An 11,989-nucleotide genomic window follows, 5' to 3' on the forward strand; every position below is an offset into this window, starting at 1 on the left:
TCAGTGGCTGAAATCACTAGAAAGGCAGCCTATTTTTGTCGCGAATCGTGTCTCAAAGATACCAGAGGGAGCAACAGTCGATCAATGACATCAAGTAACTACCCAAAATAATCCGGCTGACGCCGGTACCAGGGGAATGTCCTCGAAGGTGTTGCAGAACAGCGCTTGGTTGCGTGGTACCAATTTCCTTCGGACATTGGATTTCCCGTTTTAACCGGACAATGAAGTGGTATGGAATATCAAGTTAAAACGTCAGGCAGCTGATCCCAACCCTTCAGACCACTGTTTAGCCCTACAGGCCAACAGTTCAAACACTGATTTCAGTACTTCTCTGCAAGTACAGTTCGTATCCAAAACTTCTTCGTTTTCTTGCATATGTCCTACGTATACTTCCGCGACACTCCAACTACCAATCTATAGATGAAAACGTAGTGGAACCAGAGCAAATTAGCGCAGCATAAAAGAAAGTGCAGCTTTTTACCCAAGCAGAATATTTCCCAGTGGAACTTGTTCAACTCCGCAATTCAAAGAAAATCAGTAAAAGAAGCCCTATTGCAGTTTATTCGCCGTCTGACGGACCCGGGGCGTGCTCCGTTCCTCTGGCCGAATTTAGTGCTTCACAGGCCTCGAGTTTAATTTGAACCACCCCATATTCCTTGCCGGTCTACATCCATTGGTGTACGTTTTTTTACGTCACATGCACCGCAAAAATCACTACGAAGGTGTTGATTAACTTCGCGCGCTTATCTAACAGAAATATGCGGTTCTGAAGCTTCGTTCAATTCTTCGTTCAACTCTTCGTTCAACACGTTTCAATTGTGTCCTTTGCAGAAAACCAAAAACACGGCCTGTACATCCTATGATGACTGATCTTCCGTCCGAGCGACTTGCCTTACAGAATCCGTCATTTACAAATGTTCGTCTTAACTATTTTGGTCCATTTTACGTCACCATTGGTTGCTCCTCTGAGAAAAGCTGGGGGTTCCTTTTCACATGTCTGACGACCAGGGCAGTCAATGTTGATATAGCACACTCAATGGACACAAATTCGTGTGTTATGAGTATCGAACGCTTTATTGCTCGTCGTAGAATGCCATTGGTCATAAGTTCTGACAACGGCACTAACTTTGCCAGCACAGAGAAGGAACTATTGTTATTTCTTTCGAATTTGGACAAACAGAGAATTGCTTTGAAGATGCCACAAAAAAGAGTCAAGTGGAAATTAAATCTGCCTGCTGCCCCGCATCACGGAGTGTTTTAGGAAAGGCTAGTGCGCAGTTTCAAGCAAACGCTGTACGCAATCCTTGGAAATCGTCGCTCACAGACAAAATACTACTCACAACATTCTGTTTATGTGAAAAATTATTAAACAACCGCCCATTCACTGCCGTTAGTTCCGATGCTAACGATTTAGATGCGTTAACGGCGAACCATTTTTTTGGGCTACCGCAGTATTTGCCTTCCTTCACTACCCCCTGTGGATGACTTCGATCACCTAAAGCAGTAGGCCAGATCGCAAGCGCACGCTAATGCCATTTGGAAGCAATGGTTAAAAGAATACCTTCCCACATTGAATCGCCATTTCAAATGGTGGACCCCATCCGAAGCAACCATAAAAACCAGTGACATAGTTTGAATAATCGATAGAGACAACCCAAGACGCAATATCCACTCGCTCGTATTTTGAGTTTAACTCATGGCAATGATGGCGTCGCACGACCGCTCAAGTCCAAACAGCATCCGGCTCATTAACTCGCCCTATTGTTTAACTGATGCCGGTTTTCGAAACATCAGTTTTGGGTCCTGAAGATGTTGCTAACGCAATTGCGTGTAAGCGTAAATGAATGGAGATTATTACTTGTGCGTTCGCACTGATTGTTCCCACTGGGATATAGCCTAATGGTTACGACCTAGGGACCTTAACCGAGAGGTTGGGGTTCGAACCCCGGTGGGACCAAATCTCTTTTCTTATATAGATAGAATCCAGAGAACAAAATAATTGCTTTCTTGACCTATTCCGACCTTGAAAAGAGCATCAATTGCGTTTGACCGACAACCTTGCTAGTTGTATGATGCATTAAATCTGACGTACGTTTTTCTCTTATGAATCTTATCAGCCTTACAGGAGTTTTGAGTCTTATACGTTTTGAAATACAAAAATATTTGGATTTCCTGTACCGAAACAGGATTTTTGCTTGCTTCACCGACTTTGTTCCGATACCTTGTTGACCTCAAGAAATTAAGTCTTGAATTCTTATTAGTTTTTTATTAAGACTTTGATTATCATTAAATTTTTTGATAAGTGTGGTTTCGTGAAGTGCTGGAAACAGCTTGTTTTCCACCTGTTTAAGTAAGTTCGCAGGCAAAAATAGCCTTTATTACGACAATAAATTGTTTTTGGCCAGTAGTACACAGGTTCGGATCCATAAAGTACCCTGATTTTTGTGTAGCCGTCTCCAGAAAACTTTTCTGAGTAGTAAGTTTTCTCTCGAAACTTTATTCTTATAAGAATTAGAAATTGTTAGATATTATTGTTGTTCATTGGTTTTGTATTTCCCACGTTCTTGCAACCTGCGTGAATTGTTTTTTTTTGAAACTCCACCAAAAGAAATTTAAAAATGAGAAGTGCAAAAAACTCTTGAAAAAATCGGTTGTTTTATTGTGTCTAGTATACTGTACTTGCTACAAAATTTCGTTTATTCCTCAATAGGTTTCAAACGTGATTTCAGTTTCGTTTGATTGTTTGCTTATCAGATTGTTTAAACCTTTTTATGTCTTGAAAAGTCTTCTTATGTCTTTAAACCTTTTTATGATCTTTGTGGAGGCCTGCCAGGTGGTGGTCCTGGGTCTAGAAGTTAAAAAACGAAGTCCTGGGTCGACCCTCATGAAAAACTCTAGATATGAACAAGGAGGCTCGGTAAGGTGCGATTGCACATAAAGTTCCGATCCCGCTCATTCACAATTTTGGCAAAATTGTCTACCAAATGAGGAACAGGTAGAAAAACCCAAAAATTCAAGTGTTTTTCAAAAAAAATTGGTGTTTGAACGAAAAGATAGCCTCCAAAGCAGATAATTCAGTGGAGTAAAAAAAATGATGCAGTAGATCGATGAGATATGCCAATATTAAGAAAGCGAGTCAAGGCGAACAGCAAAATCAAACAACAACAACAAACACTAATTACATCAAAAACTTTATGTCCGTTTTAAAAAACAAAACTTTATAACATGGTCAAAATAACGTCAGATAAAACTGAAATTAAACAAATTACTTGTATTTCAACAAAAAAGATGTGGGACGAGTCCATAATAAGGTTTGGTAACAATTAGACAATAAAGAACAAAAACAGTGAAGTTGAAAAATTCACTTGTTTTAAAAAAAAAACAATTAATTTCAAAGTAATGAAAACCATAAGAAATCAACTGAAATATCCTTTGATTTTCAATTACCCATGCTACTATAGAGGGGAATTAAGAACTGTTGGTATTCAGTTTTTATGGTGTTAAAAAGAACAACAAATAGACAACAAACAGAAAACCAATTAAAATTTACCAGAAAACAGTTTCGAAGCCGTAAATCCATACTTTGGCCCTCGAACTCTGTTCGATTGCACCTTTTTTGAACACTTTCTTTAATGATACTAGGTAACAAGTAGGCTTAAAAAAGCAAATTAAGTATTACTTGTTTTTTTTTTCGAAAGAAATTTATTTCCAAAGACATGAAAGCCATAAATTTCAAAAAGAAAAAATAAATAGTTTCTTCCAAAGAAAGACCTTGAGACCTGCAATTAACCAGAATATGTTTTACGTCTATAGAACGATCGACAAACATGACAAAATTAAAAAATCAATTTAGTTTTTTTTGTGAGAAACCCCGCGTCGAACTCAGCAAATTCATAACGATTTCTTCAAAAACTTTAGACTTTATGACACCAATCTCTTTTGAAACTTTCTTTCAGCAACAAAAATGTCATTTTTCGCCTGTAATTAGCGAGACTGGGTAACAAACGGACAATAAAAGGAACAAAATTGCGAATTAAAGCTTTTTTATTTTGGAAAACAGTCATGAAAGTCATCAGCTGTCTTCTAATATCAGAATATCGTCTCATATATTCTTCCATGGAAAGCCAATGAAACCGGGTCAGTGTTCAGGAAAATTCATACGGCTTAAATGACAAAGTTAAAACGATAGTTAAAGACAAAATCAGAAAATTCATTTAAATTCTTTGAGAAAGTAGTGTCGAAGCCGTAAAAACCATAATCTATATCTTTAAGGATTTTAATATTTGTTATATCAATTTTGCTTCGTTTGAAAGCCAATAATGTGATATATGAACTGTCAATTACGTGATACTGTGAATAATCTAGAGAACTTAAAAAATTGGCAAACACCTAAAAACAAAAATGTGAAATCTAGTAGTATCAAAGCCAGAAAACCATAACTTAAGGCGCGAAACCGCATTAAAGATCAAATTTGAGCTCAGTAGAGAGAAGGAGCAATCTTTCATTGCTGACACTAAGCTATAATTTGACCAAACTAAAAGAAAAATGGAGGCAAAGTTCAAAAAGCCCTTTTTTATTTTAAAAATTAGTTTTTTTTAAAGTCAAAACGATCTTAAGTTTTCAAGCAACAAAATAGATAACTTATTTTGAAATAATTAGGAAGCCAATTGGACACTTTTAAGCCTTGATTTGAAATGTTCTGTTATTTAATTAATATAAAAAACATCAAATTTTTTTTAAAAAAATACCGACTGATTACAATCCGAATTATTTTTGGATTGTAACAGTCCAAGATTCGTCCAAAACTAGCCCTGCTAATGCTGTTTGTCCATTAAGAACACTTTATTTTTCGAATGTCATAGATATAGATAAGAACAAATGCTGCGTTTTTCATAATCAACGAAAAAAGTTAGCACAAAACGGCAAAGTTTTAATTACAGAGCACTTGCAGCTGAAGTTGAAGTAGAAATAGCCCCCTTTTGAGTCTACAAAGATTGTGTTAGTGGTGTACTTCCTGCAAATTTAATCAAAGTGGACCAAAGAAACTTATTTTGTGCTGTTTTTGATGAAAAAGTCTGAACTTTGAAATATTTAGCCAGATTTTTTGACAAAAAATTAAATAAAATTTGGCTTCTCAAACAGAAAATTTTGGTGTATTCTGATGAGACAAAGCAAAAGCGATGTTGAGATTTCTTTTGGTTTGCATAGCCAAATGCAGCAATTCACTCTGATTTTGCTACTTTTCCCATTGGTGCTCGCCACTGAAGTTGAATTAGGAATAGCCCCTTTTTGGGTCTACAAAGATTGTGCCAGTTCTGTGTGATAGCAGACAATATTTTTTGTCTTTAAAAATAAAATCAACAATTTCTTGCAAAATTTTAACAAATATTAGCAAAACTTAACTCAAAATTCCGAAAAATGTGAACAAAATCAACGGAATTCATTCTATTTTCTGAAAAGTTTAAACTTCTATTACGTCCCGTAAAAAAAAGCAAAAAAAATCTTTTTAATTCCATATTCTACGCTTGAGGGGCTTTTTAACGATACCACTCACAACTATGTACGATGAATATAACGATCGGCCAAAATTGTCAGAAAAAAAACCCATTTGAGTATATAGTTCCTCCCCCCTCAAGAGGGGTCGGAACAACTCAACCTCCAAGGACATTAAACCCCACGGAAATAAACCCCCACTAAAATTAACCCACATTTTGAATTTGAATTTTTTTGCTTTTTGATTTTTTTGCGGGTTTTCTTTCCGAAACCGGGCCCAAAAAGGTTTGTGCTATGTACATACCGAGTTAGTATCCACTGGATAATAACTCGGGATGTACATAGCGCGAATCTTTTTCGGCCCGGTTTCGGAAAGAAAACCCGCAAAAAAATCAAAAAGCAAAAAATTCAAATTCAAAATGAGGGTTAATTTTCGTGGGGGTTTACTTCCGCGGGGTTTAATTTCCCCGTGGGCAGCTAAAAATTGCCTTATACTGGGGAAAAGTAGGTTCAATTAATGGTTGAAAAACTGCCCGTTCAATTTCCGCCAATTCTCGATAGATCTTTGTAACACGTCGGTAATTCTATGAACTGGTGCTAAATCTTCTTTAGAGGTGCTTATTAATTTTTTACAAATTTCTATGTCTTGCCATGTCATGTTTAATCTTTCTTGTTTGTCTCGTCAAGATCTTGTTTTGCGATGCAAGATTTCAGCATTCGTATCGCAAGTTCGTATAATTCTTGATGTTTTCTAAGCAAGTACCAAGTCAAGATCTTGGCAAGATTTACCATTTTTCTGATCAAGGCTCATCAAGCGTCGGTTCGTTGAGTGGTTAAGGTATATGTTTTAATTATGAAGAAGTAAAACAAGCGAACTTTCTGAATCAGAGAAAAACCATATAAAATATAGCTTGGATCGAAAACAGTTTTCTGAACAAAAATTTTGAATTTAAGTTTAAGTAAATCTACATTACTTCTATCACAGATAGATCAATGTTCTGGGGTATACGTACAGGATTAATAGCCAAAATTCTGACCCGGAAAATTTTGGGCATTTTTTAGATCAACCCAAGTTATCGTATTCGGTGGAGCCATCATATGACCCCGAACGTCTGTTGTTTCTGCTCATTGATCGCACTTTTGCAAGGAGGCTATCTGATAACACTAAAAGGTGCTCAATTTTCCCTTTGAGACCACTAGAAGCACCAAAAAAGCCCAGTTTTCTGAATCCCATAAAATATATTAGCTCGCTTTTGTCTTTAGAAGACGCAACTGGGTTGATTGTGAAACCCAACAAGGATAAGTTTGACGACCCTGGATCTGAATTCGACGAACCCTGGTGGCTATGGTTCATAACTTCCTTAGTAGCTGGACAGCTGTAGCGGTGAATAGTTCCATTATCCTCAAGGGTTGAATTGAAAAAGAGGTCGACTGATTCTTCGCTTTCTGTTTTCTTTTTAGAATGCTCTGTGCTCCTAGGGCAATATGTCACGATGAACTCTGATTGGCTAATTTTGTTGACCAATGAGAAACTGGAAAGTGAATCGTCCCATAAAAGTCTCTCAGGGCTAAACTGGGTCATAAGTTGATCTAAAGTTTTGGGTGAAACAGTTAAAACCATTTCCATTTTTAGAAGTCGAAGTTTTTTCGAATTTTTTGTCGTTTCCGCTGAGAAAATGGTCGTTCCATAAGCTCCGCTATCTTCAAGTTTCCAGTCCAGATCATCTGGTAACACATGTTCCACTGCAAATTGAACGATATCTTTTCCCATTTGATGGAGCAGGTCTAAGTTGGAACTGCTTTCTAAGGATCCTTTCGAATTGTAACTGTTGGATGTTGGTTTTTTACTTCGACTACTCCTGCTCTCGAAGGTCCCTCGCTCAACCAAAGCTTGAGTATCATCGTCGCCGGGTCCGATAGATACAGAGACCCGCTCAACGTCATCGGTCTCGGGCGGGAAGTCGGCGGGGTCCCCGACAACCGACTCGTAAACGCTTTTGGCTCCATCGTTGTTATTGTTGTTGATGACCCACTCATTAACGCGATGACTAAGAGCAGGGGTTGCGGGTATTATAACTTGGGTGTCTGGGTTACCCTCGAGGTTAGAGTCCTCATTATTATTGGATGCCATAAACCCATCTTGACTTGGTGCCCTGGTTAGACGAAAGTGATAGTCTACAAGATATGTTGATAACCAGCCCATGGCAAAAGCAGCAATGATTAAGAAATAGCAGATGACTGTTTCGGACGAACCACCCATCGGATAAACGAACACTTTCACTGCGAGGTATATTGTTGAGAAAAATGACATCGAGCCAGCGTAAATCCAGTGTTTGCGCTTGAAAACAATGTAAACAATAACCAAAAAACAATCTCGAACGAAAACCAAAATCAAAATATCCATAAAAGATGTTTTGAATGAATAGTGAACAAACTCCTGGCCAAATAGATCTACGTATGTTTGATCATCACTTTTTTCCATACTGAGGTAAATTGAATAAACAAGGAAAGTTAGCAGAAAGTCCGCAAAGCAGAACAACCCGTAAGATCGACGTGCCCTCCGCAGCGTTTCTTGCGATTCTCGGCTGGGCTGTTTGATTAGAACAACCCCGGGTGTTTCTGGCAAACTGCCCGCCCGGTGTGCACGGAGGTCACCCTGTTGAACATCGGTTTGACTTGCACGATCGTAATTCCCACTAGCATTTTCAATGTCCACGTTCTGGTTCAGCACGCTCATGATGAGTTAAGTTATAACAAATAAGTTAACCGAGTTTATAACTGATTAACTGCGAGAGTGGATCACCATTGACATGATGATTACAGTTTAAAGCGGGAGTTTGTAAATATTGAATCTAACTTGTTAAAGGTCCTTAATAAGTAAAATGTTATTCTGAATATCAGTCAACTCAACCCACATATTACGTATTGTCGTATCATCTAACCGAATATTTGCGTCAGTAAATTGGAATTAAAATTGATCTATTAACGCAATGTCAAAATTTGAATCAAGGTACGATATTTGTATTTGAGTCAAATGAATTAAGCCTACGGTTTCAAAAAGTTGTTTTTGATCTTAAATTCGAGTTCATAATTAATTGATTTTGTTTTCACTAAGAAATTCATTAAGGTCAAACACCCGGGGACTATAGCGCTTGCAAAACGAGCTGAAGTTTTAATGTTTTGTTCACGTTTTCTTCAGCATTGTTCAGTCGTTCCAGCGACAGCCGATGCAGAACTTAAATGAACAACGTTTGATAACATTTGGTGTGCTTTTGATGGTATATATATTTCTGTATATATGCCGTCTATATATGTATAAATAGTCGTCTATCTAAACATACATTAAGCTGAGCTAATACGTGAACAGAGTATAGTAAAGCGTTGTTTAATATGGCGTTTATTCAACGCACGTACGCACACCAAATCGTTTGGACAAATTGAATTATAAGTTGGTATGACACCGTTCAAATTGAAAAGGCAAAACCGTCCAAATTACTGCTACGCAAAGTAATATGATTAAATCGAGTTGATAAATGCTTAAATATCTGACAGTTCATTTATTAAATAGGCTTACAGTACTACGTCTAGAGCCTATGTCTTCAAAAGATGCGCAAATTGCATCAAATTTAAGTTTATTCCGAAGCAAATTGATAAGTACAAAGCATCTAAGGTACGACAGAATGAAAGCCTACGTCGGTCCTCTAATTGTACAACGTATATGACATCGGTTTGTGAAGAAAAAGCAATGTCACAGCTCTCCAATCAGAGAGAACTAGGTATGTTGGTAAACTCAAGGTTCATCATAGCGACATATTAAGAAAGGTTACATCATAAACACATACAAAGAAAAAGCTACTCAAATGTACGAGGACAATTGTACTTGAGTTCTCTGACATAACTTTGAATATCCTAGTCCCATAAAAATCAAACGCAATGAAACATTCGAAAAACTTCAGACAATTCAATGTCAAATGATCAGCAACAAGCTGATTTCAAAGTGATTTTGATCTTCAGTGCTTTATTCTTCTGTGTATAGTTGGTCCAATAAAGTTGCACCGCTATCCAACATATCAAAGGTCAAAAGTCGTATATCGTGAGCAGACCTGGGAGGGGGGGGGATAAAAGGATGTATCTATGTATTAACATTAGGTATAACCCATTTTCCCTCAAATTCCAACCCGGGCCGAGGTGTCAACGCTAAAAAACGCAAAATTATGTAAGATTGGCGTTGAATGCGTTGAATTTATGTAAGATCTACGCCTGAGCGTAGATCTTACATAAATTCAACGCATTCAACGCTAATCTTACATTATTTTGCGTTGAAGTTTGGCGTAGATCTTACGTATTTAGCGTTGAATTTTAGCGTAGATCTTACATATTTAGCGTTGAATTTTAGCGTAGATCTTACATATTTAGCGTTGAATTTAGCGTTGATCTTACATAAATTCAACGCATTCAACGCTAATCTTACATAATTTTGCGTTGAATTTTGGCGTAGATCTTACATATTTAGCGTTGAATTTTAGCGATGATCTTACATAAATTCAACGCATTCAACGCTAATCTTACATAATTTTGGTTGAATTTTGGCGTAGATCTTACATATTTAGCGTTGAATTTTAGCGTTGATATTACATAAATTCAACGCGTTCAACGCTAATCTTACATAATTTTGCGTTGAGTTTTGGCGTAGATCTTACATATTTAGCGTTGATTTTTAGCGTAGATCTTATGTATTTAGCGTTGAAATCAGCGTTGATCTTACATAAATTCGACGCATTCAACGCTAATATTACATAAATTTGCGTTGATTTTTGGGCGTAGATCTTACATATTTAGCGTTGAATTTTAGCGTTGATCTTACACAAATTCAACGTATTCAGCGCTAATCTTACATAATTTTGCCTTGAATTTTGGCGTAGATCTTACATATTTAGCGTTGAATTTTAGCGTTGATCTTACATAAATTCAACGCATTCAACGCTAATCTTACTTAATTTTGGTTGAATTTTGGCGTAGATCTTACATATTTAGCGTTGAATTTTAGCGTTGATATTACATAAATTCAACGCGTTCAACGCTAATCTTACATAATTTTGCGTTGAATTTTGGCGTAGATCTAACATATTTAGAGTTGATTTTTAGCGTAGATCTTACGTATTTAGCGTTGAAATCAGCTTTGATCTTACATAAAATCGACGCATTCAACGCTAATCTTACATAAATTTGCGTTGATTTTTGGCGTAGATCTTACATATTTAGCGGTGAATTTTAGCGTTGATCTTACACAAATTCAACGCATTCAGCGCTAATCTTACATAATTTTGCGTTGAATTTTGGCGTAGATCTTACATATTTAGCGTTGAATTTTAGCGTTGATCTTACATAAAATCAACGCATTCAACGCTAATCTTTCCATTCCATTTCAGATCACTTTACGATGTCAAAAGTTTTTCAAGTTTTTTTCAAAGTTCAATTTTTTCACTGTTTCGAACCCCTATACTGCACAGGTGAGAAAAGTGAAGTCAGAAAAATCATTTTGAGTGCTCTTTTATAGTGCAAAATCCAATTCAGACCATGTTACGATTTCAAATTTTTCAAATTTTTCTCAAAAAATTATTTTTCTTACTGTTTCGACCCCCTATACTACACAGTTGAGAAAAGTGAACTCAGCAAAAAATCACTTTTTAGTGCTCTTTTATAGTGCAAAATCAATTTCAGACCATTTTAAGATTTAAGAATTTTTCAAGTTTTTTTTCAAAAAATCAGTTTTTTTCACTGTTTAGAACCCTATACTGCAAAGGTGAGAAACATGAAGTCAGAAAAAAAACATTTTTAGTGCTCTTTGTAGTACAAAATCCAATTCAGACCATGTTACAATTTCATATTTTTCAATTTTTTTGCCGAAAAATTAATTTTTTTTACTGTTTCGACCCCTATACTGCACAAGTGAGAAAAACGAAGTCAGCAAAAAATAACCTTTGAGTGCTCTCTTACGGTGCAAAAACCATTTCAGACCATTTTAGGAATTCAGTTTTTTTCAAAACTTTTAAAAAAATTTAAATTTTTCCCAGTACGCCTCACATGGTAAATGCGTTGAATATGCTAAGTTAAATACTACGCAAAATCAACGCAAAATTTGTAAGATCTACGCTAATTTCAACGCAAAATATGTAAGATCTACGTTTTATAAGAATTGCGGCTCTTAAGGAAACCAAGGTACTGTGGCACAATGGTAAAAGAGGCGACAAGCAAACAGGAGGTCAGCAGTTCGAGTCCCATACGCAACTGGAGGTTAATAGTTCAAGTGGACGCTTTGATTTTTCATAAGATCAACGCTAAATTCAACGCAAAAATACGTGAGATCTACGCTAAATTCAACGCTAAATATGTAAGGTCAGCGGCAACTAGCGTTGACAAGTCGGAAAATTCACCGCAATTTTCTTACATAAATTATATTTGCGTTGAATGCGTTGAATTTTTGTCTTCAAGTTCA

At 36.6% G+C, this 11,989-nt stretch overlaps 1 protein-coding gene across 1 annotated transcript; it reads right to left on the reverse strand.

Annotated features, from left to right (window-relative positions):
* Positions 1–6,425: 6,425 nt before the first annotated feature.
* On the reverse strand, positions 6,426–9,123 carry LOC142344080 (uncharacterized). The gene has a single exon (XM_075395562.1). The coding sequence runs from the start codon at positions 8,228–8,230 to the stop codon at positions 6,557–6,559; it is 1,674 nt and encodes a 557-aa protein (XP_075251677.1). The 5' UTR covers positions 8,231–9,123; the 3' UTR covers positions 6,426–6,556.
* Positions 9,124–11,989: the final 2,866 nt, after the last annotated feature.

Source organism: Convolutriloba macropyga, chromosome 8 (assembly GCF_964194025.1).
Source record: "Convolutriloba macropyga chromosome 8, txConMacr16.3, whole genome shotgun sequence".
Taxonomy (NCBI): domain Eukaryota; kingdom Metazoa; phylum Xenacoelomorpha; order Acoela; family Convolutidae; genus Convolutriloba; species Convolutriloba macropyga.